The sequence below is a fragment of the Rhinoraja longicauda genome, chromosome 23 (genome assembly GCF_053455715.1).
Source record: "Rhinoraja longicauda isolate Sanriku21f chromosome 23, sRhiLon1.1, whole genome shotgun sequence".
NCBI classification, from domain to species: Eukaryota; Metazoa; Chordata; class Chondrichthyes; order Rajiformes; family Arhynchobatidae; genus Rhinoraja; species Rhinoraja longicauda.
The window spans coordinates 2,838,566-2,862,850 of record NC_135975.1 but is presented as its reverse complement, the minus strand read 5'-3'; the positions used below and the strand labels follow the sequence as shown (position 1 = coordinate 2,862,850).

The window sequence follows — 24,285 nt, the reverse complement described above, 5'->3', positions numbered from 1 at the left end:
TCAGATATACATAAATACAATCATGTCACACTCATGTACAATAGGTAGAGCAAAGGGGAAGATACGGAGAACAGAATATAGTTCTCAGCATTGTAGTGCATCAGTTCCATGGACAAAGTCCAATGTCCGAAACGGCATACAGGTGAATTGGACAGTACCCTAGCTTATGGAAGGACTGTTCAGTACCCTGATAACAGAGGGGAAGAAGATGATTCTGGTTCTCGTGCATGTTTTCAGGCTTCTAAAACTGCTGCCTGACAGGAACAGGGAAAATGACTGAGGGGGATATGTGTTTGATTATGTTGGCTACGTTGCTAATATCTGTAAGATCATCCACATTATCTCAACGTTTTCTTACAGGCATTCTTGCTGGCACTGTCCATGGCAGTCATCCTTGCACTTTGCTCACTTGTAGTCGATTCCTTTAACCCAAAGTAAATGATGTTCACCAGAGAGAACTCCTGGTAGTTTCGGAGAACATCAGCATCAACGTCATCGTAAACACTCATGTTCTCTGGAGATAAAATTAAACCGTGATTAATGGCAAGGTCGTTGCAAATGAGTAAGATTATAACATTGAATTATCTGAAAACATGTAGAAAATTAACATGGAGACACAAGGAACTGCAGACGCTAGTTTATTAAAAAAGATACAAAGTCTGGAGAACGCAGATACATTTGGGGTTGGGATCTTCAGATTGATTTGGGGGGAGGGGGGGAGGGGAGAGAGAAGGACCTCTCTTCCAGCTTTTGCACCCCACCGCGATCAGTCTGAAGATGGGTCCCAACCCGAAACATCACATATCCATGTTTTCCAGTGATGATGCCTGACCCGCTGAGTTACTCCAGCACTTTGTCTTTTTTTAGAACTTTAAAATGTTTTGCGTAAAGCAGCCATTATTCACAAGCATACTGATATTTCTTTTGGGCAGGATGCCAAACTAATACTGATCTGAGATAGACACAAAATGCTGGAGTAACTCAGCCGGGACAGGCAACATCTCTGGACAGCTTCCTTCAAAATGCTGTTACTCCAGCTTTTTATGTCTATCTCAGATTTAAACCAGCGTCTGCAGTTCTTTCCTACTCCGAGTACTAATCCGAAATGGGCACATTTAAAGGAAATAGTTACTGAAATATCAGGTTACTATTCAAAATTAGCGGTCACGGTGGTGCAGCGGTAGAGTTGCTGCCTTACAGCGAATGCAGCGCCGGCGACCTGGGTTCGATCCTGACTACGGGTGCTGTCTACGGAGTTTGTACGTTCTCCCCGTGACCTGTGTGGGTTTTCTCCGAGATCTCCGGTTTCCTCCCACACTCCAAAGACATACAGGTTTGTAGGTTAATTGGCTTAGTAAATGTAAAAAAAATTGTCCCTCATGGGTGTAGGATAGTGTTAATGTGCGGGGATCACTGGTCGGCGCGGACCCGGTGGGCCAAAGGGCCTGTTTCTGCACTGTATCTCTAAACAATTTCTCCAAAATATAATAAAAAGAAATGCATCTTGCTGTCACATTCAAACAAGGCAATACGTAGGTGATTAGTGAGTGAATGTCTCACAATAGCTTGCGAGTCTGTACTTTCCTAGGCCTAGATGATAACCCACTATTCCAGCACAGGTTTTAATGGGATCTCAGCTTACAATGCAGGAGGAAGGATGGATGCTGATTTTCAAACATATTAATGATCACCCACTAAATGGCACAACAGATTTATTCACTGTAAAATTATTCTTTTCCACAGAGTACAATACATTTCTTGAATTTCTGCAAGTAGAGTTTATATCTTATAAAATATACACACATGTATATTTCTGCGAGTTTATATATTCTATGAGCTCGACATATATATAATGCAGAAATTCAAGAAATGTCGTACTCTGTTGAAACGAATAATTTTATAGTTAATATATCTGTTGTGCCATTTAGCAGTGATTAATATATTTAAAAATATATAAAGATATATTTAATATATATCTATATAATAATAATAATAATAATACATTTTATTTATATAGCGCTTTTCATATACTCAAAGACGCTTTACAGAGATTTTGAGAACATAGGGAAATTAATAAATAGATAGATAATGTATATAATGTATATAAATACATAGTGCTTATATGTGAGAGTGGCAGCGGTAGAGTTGCTGCCTTACAGCATCAGAGACCCGGGTTCGATCCCAACTACAGGTGTGTCTGTATGGAGTTTGTTGGTTTTCTCCGGATGCTCCCGATTACCCCTACACTCCAAAGACGTGCAAATTTGTAGGTTAACTAGTTTGGGTAAAATTTCTAAATTGTCCCCTAGTGTATAAGCTAGTATAGTGCTAGTATACGGGGTGATCGCTGGTCTGCGCAGACTCGGTGGGCCGAAGGGCCTGTTTCCACGCTGTATCTTGAAAGTCTAAATTCTATATTCTGGCACCACCTTTCCTGCCTCCACCCAGTCAAAGCTATAGGTACACCAAATTGCTGTAAACTAAATCAAAATGTATGAATCATCCAGAATAGAAAACAGAGGACCTGAACTATTGTACAATCTGAAATCCAAACATCAATAATGGTGCAGGGTTAGATAACAGAATCCTCCCAAAAACTTGTACAAAAAGTGAAACGTATGAAACTCAAGAGTCCTTAACTCAGCATAAGGGTAGAGTCAGTGAACCATCAGGTGGGCAGCACAGTAACTCACCAGAACCTGCAAGGGCATCGAAGGAGAACACAGGCTGCTCCTGAGTCTTGTAGGAAATCACAGACCTGCAAACAGAGATGATAACTGTGGCAACATTCAAGATACAAGTCACTGGTAGAGTTGCTGCCTCATAGCGCCAGAGCCCCAGGTTCGATCCTGTCTTCGGGCCCTGCCTGTATGGAGTTTGCACGCGTTCCCTGTGACTGCACGGGTTTTCTCCGGGTGCTTCTGTTTCCTCCCTCATCCCAAAAGACACGCAGGTCTGCAGATTAAATGGCCTCTAAATTGCCCCTAGTGTGTAGGGAGTGCATGAGAAAGTTGGATAAACTAGAACTAGTGTGAACAAATGACCGATAGTCGGTGTGGACTCGGTGAGCCAAAGGGTCTGTTTCTGTGTTGTATCTTTCAATTCAGTCATTGGCTATATTTAGAGAATTGTTTATCCAAGCCCATTGATGTGCAGGTGCAGCCCAGTGAGAGAAGTGCCCTGTGAGAAAAGTGCCCTGTGAGAAAAGTGCGAGTCTTTGGCGAGGAGGCTGAGGTGAGGAGGTTACAATTGTTTTAAGCCTGAACTGTTTAGACACAAAGTAATGGCGGAAAAGTTAGTGCAGTGTGTTTCCTGCAGGATGTGGGAAGATAGGGACGTCGCTGGAGCTTCTGGGAGCTACACCTGCAAGAACTGTGTCCAGGTGCAGCTCCTGAATGGACGTGTGGTGGAGTTGGAGAGGCAGTTGGATGACCTCAGGGCCATCCGGGAATGCGAGTTTCCTCGACAGGACCTATTGTAAGGCTGTCACGCCAAGGATCCAGGTCGAGCGAAGGTGGGAGACTGTTTCAGGGGGGGAGTGGACGTGGACTACAGGAGACCCCAGTGGCTGTGCCTATTGCAAATAGGTATACCCTCTTGGGAACTGTCGGGGCAGAAGACGTTTCCAGTCCGAGTGGCGGACCTGTTGGCAAGGATACTCGACAGGGGAGACCGAAGTCAGGAAGAGCCGTAGTGGTGGGTGACTCCATCGTCCGAGGGACGGACAGAAGATTCTGTGGCAGCAGGAGGGACTTGAGGATGGTCTGTTGCCTCCCTGGTGCCAGGGTTCAGCACATCACGGACCGGCTTCAGAAAATCCTAGTGAGGGAAGGCGATCAACCTGAAGTCGTTGTGCACGAGGGCACGAATGACGTCGGGCGGAAGAGGAAGGAGGTGCTACAGCGGGAGTTTAGAGAGTTAGGAAAAAGACTGAGAAGTAGGACGTCGAAGGTGGTTATCTCTGGACTGCTACCGGTACCTCGTGCTGGTGAGGCCAGGAACAGAGAGATAGAGGGTATGAATTTATGGCTGAGGGGCTGGTGCAGAGAGCAGGGATTTAGATTTCTCGACCACTGGGATCTCTTCTGGGCTAGGGGTGACTTGTACAAAAGGGACGGGTTACATCTTAACAGCAGGGGGACAAACATTCTGGCAGGCAGGTTTGCTAGTGCGACACCTGTGGCTTTAAACTAAGTAGTGGGGGGGAGGGGTTAACAAATTGGGAATATGAAGATGAGGTTAAAGGGAATGCAGGAGATATTGCAGAAGACTCTCGGAAGAATGGGAACAGAAGTTCTAGAGGGGAAAAGAGATTAAGGGCAGGGCCATTTGTGACCGATGTGAGAGGGGAGGTAAATACAGAAGTTAAAGTGTTGTACTTAAATGCGCGTAGTATAAAAAATAAAGTGGATGAGCTTGAGGCTCAGTTAGTCATGGGCAAGTATGATGTTGTAGGGATCACTGAGACATGGCTACAAGAGGACCAGGGCTGGGAACTGAATATTCAGGGGTACACAACGTATAGAAAAGACAGACAGGTGGGCAGAGGGGGTGGGGTTGCTCTGCTGGTAAGGAATGATATTCATTCCCTTGCAAGGGGTGACATAGAATCAGGAGATGTTGAATCAGTATGGATAGAAATGAGGAATTGTAAGGGTAAAAAGACCCTAATGGGAGTTATCTATAGGCCCCCAAACAGTAGCCTCGACATAGGGTGCAAGTTGAATCAGGAGATAAAATTGGCGTGTCACAAATGTAATGCTACGGTGGTTATGGGAGATTTCAACATGCAGGTAGACTGGGAAAATCAGGTTGGAAATAGACCCCAGGAAAGAGAGTTTGTAGAGTGCCTTCGAGATGGATTCTTAGAACAGCTTGTACTGGAGCCTACCAGGGAGAAGGCAATTCTGGATTTAGTGTTGTGTAATGATCCTGATCTGATAAGGGGACTAGAGGTAAAAGAGCCATTAGGAGGCAGTGATCACAACATGATAAGTTTTACTCTGCAAATGGAAAGGCAGAAGGGAAAATCGGAAGTGTCGGTATTACAGTATAGCAAAGGGGATTACAGAGGCATGAGGCAGGAGCTGGCCAAAATTGACTGGAAGGAGGCCCTAGCAGGGAAGACGGTAGAACAGCAATGGCAGGTATTCCTGGGAATAATGCAGAGGTTGCAGGATCAATTTATCCCAAAGAGGCGGAAAGACTCTAAGGGGAGTAAGAGACACCTGTGGCTGACGAGGGAAGTCAAGGACAGCATAAAAATTAAGGAGAGGAAGTATAACATAGCAAAGAAGAATGGGAAGACAGAGGATTGGGACTCTTTTAAAGAGCAACAAAAGTTAACTAAAAAGGCAATACGGGGAGAAAAGATGAGGTACGAGGGTAAACAAGCCAATAATATAAAGGAGGATAACAAAAGTTTTTTTAGGTACGTGAAGAGGAAAAAAATAGTCAAGGAAAATGTGGGTCCCTTGAAGACAGAAGCAGGGGAATTTATTATGGGGAACAAAGAAATGGCAGACGAGTTAAACCGTTACTTTGGATCTGTGTTTACTGAGGAGGATACACACAATCTCCCAAATGTTCTAGGGGCCGGAGAACCTAGGGTGATGGAGGAACTGAAGGAAATCCACATTAGGCAGGAAATGGTTTTGGGTAGACTGATGGGACTGAAGGGTGATAAATCCCCAGGGCCTGATGGTCTGCATCCCAGGGTACTTAAGGAGGTGGCTCTAGAAATAGTGGAAGCATTGGAGATCATTTTTCAATGTTCTATAGATTCAGGATCAGTTCCTGTGGATTGGAGGATAGCAAATGTTATCCCACTTTTTAAGAAAGGAGGGAAGAGAGAAAACGGGTAATTATAGACCAGTTAGTCTGACATCAGTGGTGGGGAAGATGCTGGAGTCAATTATAAAAGACGAAATTGCTGAGCATTTGGATAGCAGTAACGGGATCATTCCGAGTCAGCATGGATTTACGAAGGGGAAATCATGCTTGACAAATCTACTGGAATTTTTTGAGGATGTAACTAGGAAAATTGACAGGGGAGAGTCAGTGGATGTGGTGTACCTCGACTTTCAGAAAGCCTTCGACAAGGTCCCACATAGGAGATTAGTGGGCAAAATTAGAGCACATGGTATTGGGGGTAGGGTACTGACATGGATAGAAAATTGGTTGACAGACAGAAAGCAAAGAGTGGGGATAAATGGGTCCCTTTCGGAATGGCAGGCAGTGACCAGTGGGGTACCGCAAGGTTCGGTGCTGAGACCCCAGCTATTTACGATATACATTAATGACTTAGATGAAGGGATTAAAAGTACCATTAGCAAATTTGCAGATGATACTAAGCTGGGGGGTAGTGTGAATTGTGAGGAAGATGCAATAAGGCTGCAGGGTGACTTGGACAGGTTGTGTGAGTGGGCGGATACATGGCAGATGCAGTTTAATGTAGATAAGTGTGAGGTTATTCACTTTGGAAGTAAGAATAGAAAGGCAGATTATTATCTGAATGGTGTCAAGTTAGGAAGAGGGGATGTTCAACGAGATCTGGGTGTCCTAGTGCATCAGTCAATGAAAGGAAGCATGCAGGTACAGCAGGCAGTGAAGAAAGCCAATGGAATGTTGGCCTTCGTAACAAGAGGAGTTGAGTATAGGTGCAAAGAGGTCCTTCTACAGTTGTACCGGGCCCTGGTGAGACCGCACCTGGAGTACTGTGTGCAGTTTTGGTCTCCAAATTTGAGGAAGGATATTCTTGCTATTGAGGGCGTGCAGCGTAGGTTCACTAGGTTGATTCCCGGAATGGCGGGACTGTCGTATGTTGAAAGGCTGGAGCAATTAGGCTTGTATACACTGGAATTTAGAAGGATGAGGGGGGATCTTATTGAAGCATATAAGATAATTAGGGGATTGGACACATTAGAGGCAGGAAACATGTTCCCAATGTTGGGGGAGTCCAGAACAAGGGGCCACAGTTTAAGAATAAGGGGTAGGCCATTTAGAACGGAGATGAGGAAGAACTTTTTCAGTCAGAGTGTGGTGAAGGTGTGAAATTCTCTGCCTCAGAAGGCAGTAGAGGCCAGTTCGTTGGATGCTTTCATGAGAGAGCTGGATATAGCTCTTAAGGATAGCGGAGTGAGGGGGTATGGGGAGAAGGCAGGAACGGGGTACTGATTGAGAGTGATCAGCCATGATCGCATTGAATGGCGGTGCTGGCTCGAAGGGCTGAATGGCCTACTCCTGCACCTATTGTCTATTGTCTATTGATGTTACCTACTCCTGAAAGCAGGAAAAGATTTTCAATGGCGGAGCTCAGCACTATTTGTTGTCTTCTGAGTTAGTTTTGAAAGTATGCAAGGCACGAATGGGTAACTTCACATCAATGCTTTCTCTTGGTATAAGTTGATGCATAAACTGGTTGTGATATGTGTTATTTCTTTAAAAATTGGCTTTATGGAATAAGGAATTATCCTAGCACTACTGCCAATTTTAATAAAGACTAGACAAAGTGGACCCGTTGGGCCCAAACCTCTCCTGCATTGGTGCAGCACCCTGTCCTCCCCCCCCTCCCCTCTCTCCTTAACCCCCCCTCCCCTCTCTCCTTAACCCCCCCTCCCCTCTCCCCCACTCCCCCCCTTCTTTTAAACTTTAAAATGTGAATAACTTTAAAAATATAACACAGATTTCAATAAAACTACTTGCATTATCACTAAAGTGACAATGGTGAGTAAGGTGAGCCTAAAATCGTCGCACTATCGTGAACCGTTTTGGCTGAAGTTCAGTCACAAACAAGGTAACAAACGAGAGTTTTAGAATATAGATGTCTGTATTGGAAAATAAAACCATTAACCATGCCAACAGATAAAGGGGCCCAGGAAATATAATCATGTTACAAAATATAAGCTGCTGGAGGAACTCAGCAGACCGGGCAGCATCTGCGGAGGCAATGGGATAGCCAACATTCCGCATCGAGACTCTGCATCGTGGGGGAGGAATATAATGGGGAGATGGCCAGTACATACAGGTGGGTGCCAGCAAGTGAAAGGTGAATCTAGGTGAGGAGGGGTTGATCAGCAGATTTAATCCTGCTAATGGGAGCCTAGGACAAGAGGCCATCGCCTCTGAATAGGAGGACGTACCTTAAGGAAGGAAATGCAGATGAGGAGGAATTTCTTTAATCAGAGGGTGGTTAATCTGTGGAATTCATTGCCACAGAAGGCTGTGGAGGTTAAGTTAATGGATATTTTTATGGCAGAGATTGATAGATTCTTGATCAGTTCAGGTGTCAGGGGCAATGGGGAGAAAACAGAATGGGGTTGAAAGGGAATGATAGATCAGCCATGATTGAATGGTGTCGACTTGATGGGTGGAATGGCTTAATTCTGCTCCTATAACATATGAACCAGTTGGGAGGAGAGAAGCATGCAGGGACCGGAGGCTGGAAAGTGGTAAAAATGTGTCGCCGAGAGGCGCACAGAGGGGGAAATAAACTAGGTAACGGGGTATTTTTGGACAGGGACATCGATCAACAAGCAAGATGCACGTTTTGTTTGTAATTTTGGACATGGACAGCAATGAACAAGCAAAAAGCAAGTTTTGAAGCAGAAACTTTAAAAGAGCATTGATGCATTCATTCTAAGCAACTTACTTGAATTTGTTGAATATTACAGCACCTTTATCAAACTCATAGCCCGAGTTCAGGAGCTCAGCGGCAATAAACGAAGCATCACCAAAGGTCGGTGGCTTCCGGCCTACTTCCTTGAACATCATTAGGATATTACTTCCATACTTTCTGAAATTTAAAACAAAAACCAAGTCAGCTTGGATTTGTTCTAAAATTATATATTATCAAATTATTTCCCAGAACTTTATAAAACTTGGTTTTACAATTTTTTTAATTCTTTGGCTCATTTTTTATTTAAATCTTGTATGGCTGAACCAGAAGTGGTATTGTATATTACAAAAGTAGAAGTAAATGACAATTCAAATTAGTCACAAAGTGCTGGAGTGACTCAGTGGGTCAGGCAGCATATCTGGAGAAACAGAATGGGTGATATTTCAGGTCAAAACCCTTCTTCAGACTGAGTGTCATGGAAGAAGGATCTCCGACCCGAAACATCATCTATTTCTTTTATCCAGAGATACTGCCTGGCCCAATGAGTTACTCCAGCACTTTGTGTCTATCTTTGGTATAAACCAGCATCTGCAGTTCTTTGTTTCTACAATAACTCAAATGATTTTGTCAATAATTTTTGATCGCTCCATTGAGGACAACTCCCATTCAGATTTTATGATTAATATTTTCAAAAAAAATCTCAAAGTAAAAACTCGTCAACTTCACTGTTGTTATGAAGCTCAGTTTTGGGAGTCATAAATTGGATATCCATCCAAAAGGCACATGGATGGGAAAGGTTTGGAGGGATATTGTCCACGGGCAGCAAAAGCATGGTCATACTCTATCAGAGAGTTGCCCTCCAAGTCACAATCCACCCTGGCCTGGACATATATTGCCGTTCCCTCACTGTTACTGGGACGAAAAATCCCGGAACTATCCGGAACGTGCCGATGGTGGTGGAGGCAGACACAATAATAGCATTTAAGCAACTTTTAGATAGGCTCATGGTTATTCAGGGGGTAGAGGGATATGGATCACGTGAAGGCAGAGATTAGTTAACGTGCAGCATGGATATCGTGGGCCAAAGGGCCTGTTCCTGTGCCGTACTGATCTAAATCTATGTGTATGCCTCTCTGACGGCATCAATGGGATACCTACCACTCAAAGACTACAATGACGCAAGGCGACAACTCATCACCTGCTTCTCAAGGGCAATCAGAGATGGACAATTACATTCTCTCAGCCTGTGAGAAGGTGGATGTATAAAAAATATGGGGACTAGCCTAGCTTCATGTGAAATAGCTGTGCTGAAAGTCCCGTACCTGTGCTCTACAGCTCTAGTCAGAGGCACAATTAAGGAGTTGCAGCACAAGCACTTAAGTGACACACTAGAGATTAAATATACTGAAGGTATTCACATATTGTTGATATGTTTGATTGGATAGCATGCAAAATGAGACTTTGTCTTTGACAAGGTGGCGCAGCGGCAGAGTTGCTGCTTTACAGCGCCAGAGACACGGGTTCGATCCTGACCACAGGCACTGTCTGTATGGAGTTTGTACGTTCTCCCCGTGACCAGCGTGGGTTTTCTCCGAGATTTTGGTTTCCTCCCACACTCCAAAGACGTACAGGTATGTAGGTTAATTGGCTGGGTATAAATGTAAATTGTCCCTAAATGTGTGTAGGATAGTGCTAGTGTGCAGGGATCGCTGGTCGGTGCAGACTCGGTCTTGATGTATCTCTAAACTAAACTAAAAAAATGAAATAACACCGGGAAATCAGTCATACTTAATACTTGGAACCATTGACCACATTGATATTTTAAATTTAAAGTGTCTCAAAGTTGTGGTCAATTCCACCCCCCCCGAGGATTTATATTTATTTGAAGCCATTATATATTTACCTCTGCAGCAGTGCTCTCAGCTTGTCCCCAATCGTAGCAATCTTGACCTCTTTACCCGCAGAAGTCAAGACCTCTATTTGATTTCGTATGTTTTTAGCAACGTTGCTGTGGACTCCTCCACAGAGACCACGGTCAGAGGATACTCCAATAATTAGATGGCGGCCTTGGTCTTCAGGAGCTTGAATTTCTGCCTTATCATATAAAGCTTGGAGAAAAAAAAAAGAAAGGCTGGTAAATTCTGGCCTCTTCACTCGAATTTGGCTTGATTGCGTACCTGTATGGTACCATCTGATTTGATAGCATGCAAGACAAATCTTTTCACTGTATCTCAGTACACTTTACAACAATAAACCTAAATCTAAACCTAGACAATTAATTGTTTGGAAAGCTAAGGAAATGCATTGAACAGGTTATTATCAATGCAGATGCTAGTACAAATCAGTCTGAAGAAGGGTCTCGACCCGAAACGTCACCCATTCCTTCTCTCCAGAGAATGTGGCCTGTCCCGCTGAGTTACTCCAGCACTTTGAGTCTACCTTCATTTAATAAGAAGGTATTTATTCACAAAATGCTGGAGTAACTCAGCAGGTCAGGCAGCATCTCAGGAGAGAAGGGATGGGTGACGTTTCTTCAGTCTGAAGAAGGGTCTCGACCCGAAACGTCACCCATTCCTTCTCTCCTGAGATGCTGCCTGACCCGCTGAGTTACTCCAGCATTTTGTGAATAAATACCTTCTATTTGTAACAGCATCTGCAGTTATTTTCCTATACTACAGGTTATTATCAATGCTCACTGTTCTTCAACCTGCACCATGGGATCTTTGATGATCTCTTGAAACATTAGAATACACAATGCAGAGCTTAACATCAGTAGTTGGAAAGTTACTGAAGGATTGGTTATACAGGCATTTGGATGGGCAGGGGCTGATTAGGGATAGTCATTATGGTTTTGTACTCAGGAGGTCGTGTCTCACAAATCTAATAGATTTTTTTGTAAACGCGACCAAAAAGGTCAATGAGGGAAGATGTTGTGTACATGGACTTCAGTAAGGCACTTGACAAGGTTCCGCATGGTAGGCTGCTCTGAAAGGTTAGATCGCATGGGAACCAAGGAGAGTTAGCTGAATGGTTAGCCAATTGGCTCCATGGAAGGAAGTAAAGGGTGATGGCGGAAGGTTGCTTCTCAGACTGGAGGCCTGTGACTAGTGGTGTGCCTCAGGGTTCGGTGCTGGGCCCGTTACTGTTTGTCACCTACATCAATATTTTGGATGAGAACATATCAATAGTCAATAGTCGTTTATTTGTTACATACACATAAATGTGTAGTAAAATGAAACATTACCCGCAGTTGAACAATAAGACCAATAAGATTAATCAATAAAAATGCAATAACACATACAATCACAACTAACACCAAACAAAAAGAAACATCCATCACAGTGAGTCTCCTCCAGTCCCTCCTCACTGTGATGGAAGGCCAGAATGTCTTTTTCTCTTCCCTGCCGTCTTGTCCCGCGGTCAGGCTGTTGGAGTTGCCACGTCGGGGCGGTCGGGGCTCCCGATATTGAAGCCCCCGCTGGGCGGTGAAAAAAAATCCCGCGGCCTATTTCAGGCCGCGCCGGATGGTGAAAGGTCCGTGTCGGGCCGACCCAAGCCCCGCGATTCGGGGCGGGCGAACATGTTGCCTCTGCCGCTGCCGGAGCTCCCGATGTCGGCCCCCATCCAGGGGCCTGCGGGCTTCCGACGTCCACGCGGCCCGCGCCGGAGCCTCCGGAGACGAGTCGCAGCCGTTCCCGCAGCATTCGCAGGCAGCCAGCGCCGCAGGTGGTGAGTCCGGACCGCGGGCTCTGCGAACCAGAGACCCAGGTGGTCCCAGGTGCATGGCCGGTGGTAGGCCGCAGCGGGAACGGAGACACGGCACAGAACAAAGGTTGCGTCTCCGTTCTGGAGAGAGAATGTTACAGTTATAGTTCCCGTTCCCTCCCACCCCCCCCCCCAAAACATAACATACAACACTACATCATATTAACACTACAATTGAGACAAAAACAACAAAAAACACAAAAGACAGACGGACTGCAGGCAAGCCGCAGCTGCGACGGCAGCGCTGGCTACAGGGCAAGATTAGCAAGTTTGCCGATGATACAAAAGTGCATGGTTTGGCAGATAGTGAAGATGGTCGTGACAGATTGCAGCAGGATCTGGATCGATTGGCCAGGTGGGCGGAGGAATGGTTGATGGAATTTAATACAGAGAAGTGTGAGGTGTTGCATTTTGGGACGTCTAACAAGGACTGGACCTACACAGTAAATGGTAGGCCTCTGGGTGCTGTTGTGGAGCAGAGGGATCTAGGAGTGCAGGTGCATGGTTCCTTGAAGGTCGAGTCGCAGTAAGGTGGTCAAAAAGGCCTTTGGCACATTCGTCTTGATCAGTCAGAGTATTGAGTATAGAAGTTGGGAGGTCATGTTGCAGTTGTATAAGATGTTGGTGAGACCATATTTAGAATATTGTGTTCAGTTCTGGGCACCATGTTATAGGAAAGATATTGTCAAGCTTGAAACGGTTCAGAAAAGATTTACGAGGATGTTACCAGGACTAGAGGGTGTGAGCTATAGAGTAAGGTTGAGTAGGTTGGGTCTCGATTCCTTGGAGTGCAGGAGGATGAGGGGTGATCTTATAGAGGTGTATAAAATCATGAAAAGTCCGGGAGCAGAGCAAGGACGCCCGTTGGCTGAGCAGTAAAGTAAGTGCTAATCACAGTTGAACAGGCAGTTTAAAAAGAGCGCCAAAAGGAAGTAGTAGTCAATTTGAAAAGTCCGGGAGCAGAGCAAGGACGCCCGTTGGCTGAGCAGTAAAGTAAGTGCTAATCACAGTTGAACAGGCAGTTTAAAAAGAGCGCCAAAAGGAAGTAGTAGTCAATTTGAAAAGTCCGGGAGCAGAGCAAGGACGCCCGTTGGCTGAGCAGTAAAGTAAGTGCTAATCACAGTTGAACAGGCAGTTTAAAAAGAGCGCCAAAAGGAAGTAGTAGTCAATTTGAAAAGTCCGGGAGCAGAGCAAGGACGCCCGTTGGCTGAGCAGTAAAGTAAGTGCTAATCACAGTTGAACAGGCAGTTTAAGTGAGAAGTCAGGTAAATTGGACAATCAGGCAATTTAAATTGGTGATATAAGCAAGGCTTACAAAAGGGTGCAGCCCTGTTCAGGTGCAGCCCAGTGAGGGAAGTGCGAGTCTTTGGCTGCGAGTCTTCGGCGAGGAGGCTGAGGTGAGGAGGATACGATTGTTTTAAGCCAGAGCTGGTTATAGGCACAAGGTGATGGCGGAAAAGTTGGTGCGGTGTGTTTCCTGCAGGATGTGGGAAGACGGGGACGTCGCTGGAGCTTCTGGGAGCTACACCTGCAAGAACTGTGTCCAGGTGCAGCTCCTGAAGGGACGTGTGGTGGAGTTAGAGAGGCAGTTGGATGACCTCAGGGCCATCCGGGAATGCGAGAGTTTCCTGGACAGGACCTATTGTGAGGCTGTCACGCCAAGGGTCCAGGTCGAGCGAAGGTGGGAGACTGTTTCAGGGGGGAGTGGACGTGGACGTGGACTACAGGAGACCCCAGTGGCTGTGCCTATTGCAAATAGGTATACCCTCTTGGGAACTGTCGGGGCAGAAGACGTTTCCAGTCCGAGTGGCGGACCTGTTGGCAAGGATACTCGACAGGGGAGACCGAAGTCTGGAAGAGCCGTAGTGGTCGGTGACTCCATAGTCCGAGGGACGGACAGAAGATTCTGTGGCAGCAGGAGGGACTTGAGGATGGTCTGTTGCCTCCCTGGTGCCAGGGTTCAACACATCACAGACCGGCTTCAGAAAATCCTAGCGAGGGAAGGCGATCAACCTGAAGTCGTTGTGCACGTGGGCACGAATGACGTCGGGCGGAAGAGGAAGGAGGTGCTACAGCGGGAGTTTAGAGAGTTGGGAAAAACGCTGAGAAGTAGGACGTCGAAGGTAGTTATCTCTGGACTGCTACCGGTACCTCGTGCTGGTGAGGCCAGGAACAGAGAGATAGAGGGTATGAATTTATGGCTGAGGGACTGGTGCAGAGAGCAGGGATTTAGATTTCTGGACCACTGGGATCTCTTCTGGGCTAGGGGTGACTTGTACAAAAGGGACGGGTTGCATCTTAACAGCAGGGGGACAAACATTCTGGCAGGCAGGTTTGCTAGTGTGACACCTGTGGCTTTAAACTAAGTAGTGGGGGGGAGGGGTTAACAAATTGTGAATATGAAGATGAGGTAAAAGGGAATACAGGAGATATTGCAAAAGACTCTCGGAAGAATGGGAACAGAAGTTCTAGAGCGGAAAAGAAATTAAGGGCAGGGCCAATTGTGAACGATGTGAGAGGGGAGGTAAATACAGAAGTTAAAGTGTTGTACTTAAATGCGCGTAGTATAAAAAATAAAGTGGATGAGCTTGAGGCTCAGTTAGTCATGGGCAAGTATGATGTTGTAGGGATCACTGAGACATGGCTACAAGAGGACCAGGGCTGGGAACTGAATATTCAGGGGTACACAACGTATAGAAAAGACAGACAGGTGGGCAGAGGGGGTGGGGTTGCTCTGATGGTAAGGAATGATATTCATTCCCTTGCAAGGGGTGACATAGAATCAGGAGATGTTGAATCAGTATGGATAGAAATGAGAAATTGTAAGGGTAAAAAGACCCTAATGGGAGTTATCTATAGGCCCCCAAACAGTAGCCTCGACTTAGGGTGCAAGTTAAATCAGGAGATAAAATTGGCGTGTCAAAAATGTAATGCTACGGTGGTTATGGGAGATTTCAACATGCAGGTAGACTGGGAAAATCAGGTTGGAAATGGACCCCAGGAAAGAGAGTTTGTAGAGTGCCTTCGAGATGGATTCTTAGAACAGCTTGTACTGGAGCCTACCAGGGAGAAGGCAATTCTGGATTTAGTGTTGTGTAATGATCCTGATCTGATAAGGGGACTAGAGGTAAAAGAGCCATTAGGAGGCAGTGATCACAACATGATAAGTTTTACTCTGCAAATGGAAAGGCAGAAGGGAAAATCGGAAGTGTCGGTATTACAGTATAGCAAAGGGGATTACAGAGGCATGAGGCGGGAGCTGGCCAAAATTGATTGGAAGGAGGCCCTAGCAGGGAAGACGGTAGAACAGCAATGGCAGGTATTCCTGGGAATAATGCAGAGGTTGCAGGATCAATTTATTCCAAAGAGGTGGAAAGACTCTAAGGGGAGTAAGAGACACCTGTGGCTGACAAGGGAAGTCAGGGACAGCATAAAAATTAAGGAGAGGAAGTATAACATAGCAAAGAAGAGTGGGAAGACAGAGGATTGGGACTCTTTTAAAGAGCAACAAAAGTTAACTAAAAAGGCAATACGAGGAGAAAAGATGAGGTACGAGGGTAAACTAGCCAATAATATAAAGGAGGATAGCAAAAGTTTTTTTAGGTACGTGAAGAGGAAAAAAATAGTCAAGGCAAATGTGGGTCCCTTGAAGACAGAAGCAGGGGAATTTATTATGGGGAACAAAGAAATGGCAGACGAGTTAAACCGTTACTTTGGATCTGTCTTCACTGAGGAAGATACACACAATCTCCCAAATGTTCTAGGGGCTGGAGAACCTAGGGTGATGGAGGAACTGAAGGAAATCCACGTTAGGCAGGAAATGGTTTTGGGTAGACTGATGGGACTGAAGGCTGATAAATCCCCAGGGCCTGATGGTCTGCATCCCAGAGTACTTAAGGAGGTGGCTCTAGAAATAGTGGAAGCATTGGAGATCATTTTTCAATGTTCTATAGATTCAGGATCAGTTCCTGTGGATTGGAGAATAGCAAATGTTATCCCACTTTTTAAGAAAGGAGGGAGAGAGAAAACGGGTAATTATAGACCAGTTAGTCTGACATCAGTGGTGGGGAAAATGCTGGAGTCAATTATAAAAGACGAAATTGCTGAGCATTTGGATAGCAGTAACGGGATCGTTCCGAGTCAGCATGGATTTACGAAGGGGAAATCATGCTTGACAAATCTACTGGAATTTTTTGAGGATGTAACTAGGAAAATTGACAAGGGAGAGTCAGTGGATGTGGTGTACCTCGACTTTCAGAAAGCCTTCGACAAGGTCCCACATAGGAGATTAGTGGGCAAAATTAGGGCACATGGTATTGGGGGTAGGGTACTGACATGGATAGAAAATTGGTTAACAGACAGAAAGCAAAGAGTGGGGATAAATGGGTCCCTTTCGGAATGGCAGGCAGTGACCAGTGGGGTACCGCAAGGTTCGGTGCTGGGACCCCAGCTATTTACGATATACATTAATGACTTAGACGAAGGGATTAAAAGTACCATTAGCAAATTTGCAGATGATACTAAGTTGGGGGGTAGTGTGAATTGTGAGGAAGATGCAATAAGGCTGCAGGGTGACCTGGACAGGTTGTGTGAGTGGGCGGATACATGGCAGATGCAGTTTAATGTAGATAAGTGTGAGGTTATTCACTTTGGAAGTAAGAATAGAAAGGCAGATTATTATCTGAATGGTGTCAAGTTAGGAGGAGGGGGAGTTCAACGAGATCTGGGTGTCCTAGTGCATCAGTCAATGAAAGGAAGCATGCAGGTTCAGCAGGCAGTGAAGAAAGCCAATGGAATGTTGGCCTTCGTAACAAGAGGAGTTGAGTATAGGAGCAAAGAGGTCCTTCTACAGTTGTACCGGGCCCTGGTGAGACCGCACCTGGAGTACTGTGTGCAGTTTTGGTCTCCAAATTTGAGGAAGGATATTCTTGCTATGGAGGGCGTGCAGCGTAGGTTCACTAGATTAATTCCCGGAATGGCGGGACTGTCGTATGTTGGAAGGCTGGAGCGATTGGGCTTGTATACACTGGAATTTAGAAGGATGAGGGGGGATCTTATTGAAACATATAAGATAATTAGGGGATTGGACACATTAGAGGCAGATAACATGTTCCCAATGTTGGGGGAGTCCAGAACAAGGGGCCACAGTTTGAGAATAAAGGGTAGGCCATTTAGAACGGAGATGAGGAAGAACTTTTTCAGTCAGAGGGTGGTGAAGGTGTGGAATTCTCTGCCTCAGAAGGCAGTGGAGGCCAGTTCGTTGGATGCTTTCAAGAGAGAGCTGGATAGAGCTCTTAAGGATAGCGGAGTGAGGGGGTATGGGGAGAAGGCAGGAATGGGGTACTGATTGATAGTGATCAGCCATGATCGCATTGAATGGCGGTGCTGGCTCGAAGGGCTGAATGGCCTACTCCTGCACCTATTGTCTATTGTCTATTGTCTATGAGAGGAATAGATCGGGTAGATGCACAGTCTCTTGCCCAGAGTTGGGGAATTGAGGACCAGAGGACATAGGTTCAAGGTGAAGGGGAAAAGATTTAACACGAATCCGAGGGATAACTTTTTCACACAAAGTGTGGTAGGTGTATGGAACAAGCTGCCAGAGGAGGTGGTTGAGGTTGGGACTATCCCATCGTTTAAAAACAGTTAGACAGGTACATAGATAGGACAGGTTTGGAGGGATACGGACCAAGCGCAGACAGGTGGGACCAGTGTAGCTGGGACATGTTGGCCGGTGTGGGCAAGTTGGACCAAAGGGCCTGTTTCCACACTGCATCACTCTATGACTCGAATAAAAGACACAAAGTGCTGGGGAAACTCAGCGGTTCAGGCAGCATCCCTGGAAAATGTGGATAAGTGGCATTTCAGGTCGAGACCCTTCTTCAGACTCAGTCTGAAGTGTTTTCCTTGGTAAACCAGTATCCGCAGATCCGCGTTTCTACAGAATACACAATAGTCAGGTCTTGGCGATGTCACTGAAAACTAACTGGTTGAAATGCTAGTTCTAGATTTTAGTGCCAAGCCCAGAAGGGGAAATCGTAAAACCGCACAATGAGGTATTTGTAAAAATGCATTCATATGCCATAAAACAGATAAATTATTGCTTACATTGAATAGCTTACTGAAACTAACAACCATTCTTAAGCAGAACATTAAAAATAAATAAAATCTCTAAACCGTCTGGAAGATTAATATAATTCGCTTTATTTATTTTTGTATTGTTGCTTTCAATGTTGTTCAATATCGCCCAAGCCACTTAGAATGATATACCTCCCACTGACTGGTCTCCCTGCAATGCCATGTTTCTTTACTATGTCATTTAGCGACGGAAATCTGTTATTCTTTCTGTCCAACCTTTGTGTGCCTGACATTTAGTTGCCCTCTGAAATGGCTAAGCAAGCCATTCAGCTGTCATCACAACCTTCTCAAGGGTAATTAAGGATGGGCAGTAAATACTGGCCATGCAAGCAGCAGCCACATCCTACTAGATAGCGATCTTTTCAATCATCTACTCATCTCACATTTGTGCCCCAGTGCCTTGTTCAATCTTTGCAGCAGAATCCCTTTTCTGGTTGCTCTCCTTGATGATCCCACTTACACTCTTACTTTCAATTACTATTCCGTGATTGCATTGGGATAATTTCCCGTGTTTTATGTGAATGAAACTATTTTCCAAAAACACCCTCATCTATTTGGTTGCCAGTTACCTGATTGTACTTGCACATTCAATATCTATTATTCACACTCATTAAATAACATCAAAATTAAACAACATGTGTAGATCACAAATTGAAATGCAGAAGCCGTGGTGAAAAATGCTGTGACTATTTTCCAAAAACAGCATGAACCAAACGATGCAGGCTGCATTGTGCAGCAAAAGCTGTTCATTCGCAGCGCGAGTCACTGCTCATAACATAGAACAGTACAGCAAAGGACCAGGCCCTTCGGCCCACAACGCCTGCGCCGAACATGATGCCAAGGCCATCTCTTTATCTACCTGCACATAACCCATATTCCCTCCATTCTCTGCATTCATATGTCTATCTATAAGCCTCTTAAATGCCACAATCGTATCTGCCTCAGCCACCACCCTCGGCAGCATGTTCCAAGCACACCACCCTCTGTGTAAGAAAAGGGTGCTCTGCACATCTCCTTTAAACTTTGCCCCTCTCACCTAAAAGCAATTATTCACAAAATGCTGGAGTAACTCAGCAGGACAGGCAGCATCTCAGGAGAAGGAATGGGTGACGTTTCGGGGCGCTCCGCTCTTGCTCCCCCTCCCCCCATTCGTAACAAGGACAGAATCCCCCTCGCTCTCACCTTCCACCCCACCAGCCAGCGTATAGATGAGGTGTTTCACACTAGGGCATCAGAGATGTCCTCATTCTTCAGGAAACGGGGCTTCCCCTCTTCCATTATAGATGAGGCTCTCACTAGGGTCTCTTCTACATCCCACAGCTCCGCTCTTGCTCCCCCTCCCCCCATTCGTAACAAGGACAGAATCCCCCTCGTTCTCACCTTCTACCCCACCAGCCAGCGTATAAACCTGTTGCTCACCTAAAAGCAATATGCTCCGGTATTCAATTTTTCCATCCTGGTTGTCTGTCTATCCCATACGCCTCTGATAATTTTTTATACTGCCTCACACATGTAAAAAACACCAGCAATTGTACTAATCACCACCTTGCATGTATGTGGATATGCTCAGCCACGATGTCTGAGGCAATTATTTTGCCATGGAATTGCTCCCTGAAACCTCTGGTGTCCCAGATAAATGCTTAATTAGCTGTCATTTATAGCCCAGACCATAACACAAACCAACCTCCCCTCTCATTGACTCCATTTATACGACACGCTGCCTCGGCAAGGTCACCAGCATAATCAAAAACGTGTCTCACCCCCTCTTCTCCTTTCTCCCATTAGGCAAGAGGTATTATCTGCACACTGTGGATGGCTTGATATAATCATGTAGTCTTTCTGCTGACAGGATACACGCAACCAAAGTTTTCACTGTACCTCGGTACATGTGACAATAAACTAAACTAGAATATGAATCTTCCACATTTTAGGAATAATAAATGAATACTAACTTCCAAATTAACAGATTTATTTAAGATATTAAATTGGCAAAACAATCTGTTTTAGCCAGAATAGCAAGAACCAAATAAGCCTGATGATCTATGTACATCTTCTGTCCCTCTGAACACCACACAGGTGGCACAAAAAAATTAGGCTAAATTATACTCCAAAGACGTACAGGTATGTAGGTTAATTGGCTGGGTAAATGTAAAAATTGTCCCTAGTGGGTGTAGGATAGTGTTAATGTACGGGGATCGCTGGGCGGCACGGACTTGGAGGGCCGAAAAGGCCTGTTTCCGGCTGTATATATATGATATGATATGATATCAGCCACAAAGACAGCAATCACCAATCTCACAACCTCCAAACCAAAATAAAAATCACCACAATGCTGGCCACTATTATCATACCAAGAGCTCCTGTTCCATAAACTCTTGCTGGCTTCAGTTCTCTCTCAGCTCTTGCATACTTTGCTGCAGCCACCATTTTCATGGATTGGGTGATCTTTTGGATATTTTTGATGGACTTCAAGCGCCTGGTGACTGGAAAGAGACAAAGAGATCGTCAGGCACCATTTTATGTGGGGCAGCATCTTAACGAGAATGTATTTTACATCACCAATGCGATATTAATACTGTAACACCTGATCTTTCTTTTGAAGAATTTTGTAAGAAACTTGTTTTGGGTTACTCTTCATACAAACGACCTCAGTGCAAATGTATTTTAGGTGACAATTTTGAAATCTGTAATAATTACACTACAGTAACAAAAAGTAATAGAGAACAAAGGAGGACCTGGCGCAGGACACTTTGTGACTTTGTCGGCGCCCTTTATGTGGGGACTCTTCGCAAACCTTGTGTATGGTGTGCAAAACAAAGAATATCACTGTGACTTGTCACATGTGCCAATGAAGTATCATTCATTGATTCAAGTATGCAATACACTAGTGTAGGCCCATATTCCTATTACTGCACATTTCTTAAAACATAGAAACAATCTTACTTTCAATCATATTCCATAATGCATTTGTTCTGCATGCATCAAGATATGCTCATCGATTTTTCGCAACATTTGCTAAAGGTGAGCCAACAGCTGGTAGAGTTGCCGCCTCACAGCGCCAGAGACCTGGGTTCGATCCTGACCATGGCTGCTGTCTGTGTTGAGTTTGCATGTTCTTCCTGTCACTGCATGGGATTTGTCCGGGTGCTCCAAAGAAACGCGGGTTTGTAGGTTTATTGGCCTTTGTAAATTGCCCCTAGTGTATAGGGAGCGGATGCCAAAGTGGGATAACGTAGAACTAATGTGAACGGGTGATCGATGGTCGAGGTAGACTCAGTGGGCTGAAGGGCCTGTTTCTATGCTGTATCTTTCAATCAATTAACCATTCCATTAATATCTTCACAAAATAGTAATATTGGAAAACAGCCATGACCAGTAAAAGCAAAACATGAAACTCTGCAGATGCTGGAGAGGCAACATGACAGAAAATGCTGAAAAGTGGGAAAGCCATTAACATTTCAGGTCATTGACCTTTTCGTTGAGAAGGAAAGTCATCAATCTGAAATGTTCACTGCTTTGCTCTCCATTGATGTTGCCTGACCTGTAGAGTATTTCCTGCATTTTATTGTTTTTAACTCACAAAACCTGCTTTTATGTTTAGACTCTATTGCGTCCAGTGGGAAGTGCCAATCTGATGCACAATTTTACTCACAATTGCTCATCTTGCAAGATATATGCAGAAACCTATTGTTTAAACACCACAGGAGTCATCAAACCTTTGAAAGCCACAAAACTATTATTATTCAGGTTCATGATATTCACCTGCACCTTACTCAATAAATATAGAACAATGTTCTGTAGCAATAATAAAAAAATGATACTTACTTTCCTTCAGAGTTGCCATGTTTCGGACTTGACCCCTGTAACATAATCAGAAGTAGATATTAGCGCAAGGCTTACAATAAAACAATCCCGAGGATGGGTCTCGAATCGAAATGGTGATTATCCATTTCCCCGACAGAAGCTTCGCAACCTGTTGAGTTCCTGCAGGAGTTTGCTTTTTGTTCCAGATTCCAGTAAATGCAGTCTTTTGTGACTCATCTCAGTCTTTTATTCAGCCCCACTGCATGCCTTAATCTTTGTTTAATTAAATACTTCAATCAGGTTTCAAACACAAATTATGCTAGAAAATCAGGAAGACAATTAAAAAATGCTTGGAGCAACATTAATGCAGAGAGAGCACAAAAAAAGGCTCGGTCGCTCGGTCCGTGTTGGCCAAACTGGTCTCCCGGTGGCTGAGCACTTCAACTCCCCCTCCCATTCCCAGTGTGACCTTTCTGTCATGGGCCTCCTCCAGTGCCATAGTGAGGCCCACCGGAAATTGGAGGAACAGCACCTCATATTTCGCCTGGGCAGCTTGCAGCCCAATGGTATGAACATCGACTTCTCCAACTTTAGATAGTTCCTCTGTCCCTCTCTTCCCCTCCCCCTTCTCAAATCTCCCTCTATCTTCCTGTCTCCACCTATATCCTTCCTTTGTCCCGCCCCCCCTGACATCAGTCTGAAGAAGGGTCTCGACCCGAAACGTCACCAATTCCTTCTCTCCTGAGATGCTGCCTGACCTGCTGAGTTACTCCAGCATTTTGTGAACAAAAAAATGCTTGATGAACTCGAAGAAAGGTTCAGAGGCCTGAAAGAATGACTTTCTTTCACCACAAAAGCTGCCTTACCTGCTGAGTATTTCCAGTACAGTATTCTGGATTTTACTCTAACATTACAACCTACGTCGAAGTCATTCAATCCACAATGCCAGATAATATCTGTAGAAAATGTATATCTGCAGACCTGGGTTCAATCCTGACTACGGGTGCTGTCTATACGGAATTTGTAAGTTCTCCCTGTGACCACGTGGGTTTTTTCTGGAGTGCTCTGATTTCCTCCTACATTCCAAAGAGGTGCAGGTTTGTAGATTAATTGACAACTGTAAATTGTTCCTAGTGTGTGGGATAGAACTAGAGGATGGGCGATCGTTGGTCGTCACGGACTCAGTGAGGCAAAGGACCTGTTCCCACGCTGTATCTTTAAACTAAGCTAAACATTTCTTCACACTGACTAATACTTGAAACCCAACACATTAGAAATGGCTATACTTTTAAGGTGGACAAAGTGAATAGAATCAATGATGAACTTATGAAGATGTTGAGTGCAAGGACAAGTTCTCGTGCCAATCAAATGAGTGTATTGGTGGAGGGACACTGGTTGGGTCTTCATTTGTGGAAGAAATTGAGGGCTCGGACTCTACTGAAGGGAATGGAGCTATACAGGGACCGAGTATCTATGGTGATCAGCTCAGGCTACTGACTATCCAACATCCACACATGCAATTGGCAAGATATGCTGTTGTTTTTTTTTATTTTTTAAAAAGAACCGCAGATGCTGGTTAATACACAGAAGGACACAAAGTGCAGGAGCAATCTCAACGGGTCAGGGAGCATCTCTGAAGAACATGGATGGGTGACGTTTTGGGTCGAGTCCCTTCTTCAGACCCATAGTCTTCAGAGATGCTACCTGACCTGCTGAGTTACACCAGCACTTTGTGTCCTGTTGCTTTCATTGTTATTTTATGCAGCAAAGTAACACCTATTAAAAAAATAGGAATAGAAACATTTGTGTAGCAGCTCATCACTGAAACCTGTTTTCAGCATTCATCCTCGAATGAGAATGTATGTAAACCAGATCTCTTATTCCAATATCTATTAATAATCTCGGGGGTGAAAATAACATATCAAATATTGAGTGACGTTTGCCATCCATTACATTATTTC

The 24,285-nt window shown here is 44.8% G+C and overlaps 2 protein-coding genes across 4 annotated transcripts in view; one reads left to right on the top strand and one right to left on the bottom strand.

The window, feature by feature from the left end:
* The window catches only part of kin (Kin17 DNA and RNA binding protein), a 59,579-nt gene that overhangs the window by 7,483 nt on the left and 27,811 nt on the right, over nucleotides 1-24,285 (top strand). The window lies entirely within an intron of this gene.
* atp5f1c (ATP synthase F1 subunit gamma) overlaps nucleotides 1-24,285 on the bottom strand; it is a 32,846-nt gene that overhangs the window by 3,334 nt on the left and 5,227 nt on the right. For both annotated transcript variants that reach the window (XM_078420106.1, XM_078420107.1), the window contains exons 2-7: nucleotides 22,346-22,380; nucleotides 20,872-21,003; nucleotides 10,521-10,725; nucleotides 8,651-8,794; nucleotides 2,694-2,758; nucleotides 359-514 (exon numbers count right to left, since the gene is read on the bottom strand). In XM_078420106.1, the coding sequence (XP_078276232.1) occupies nucleotides 359-514; nucleotides 2,694-2,758; nucleotides 8,651-8,794; nucleotides 10,521-10,725; nucleotides 20,872-21,003; nucleotides 22,346-22,380 (737 nt within the window). The remainder of the gene's footprint in view (nucleotides 1-358; nucleotides 515-2,693; nucleotides 2,759-8,650; nucleotides 8,795-10,520; nucleotides 10,726-20,871; nucleotides 21,004-22,345; nucleotides 22,381-24,285) is intronic.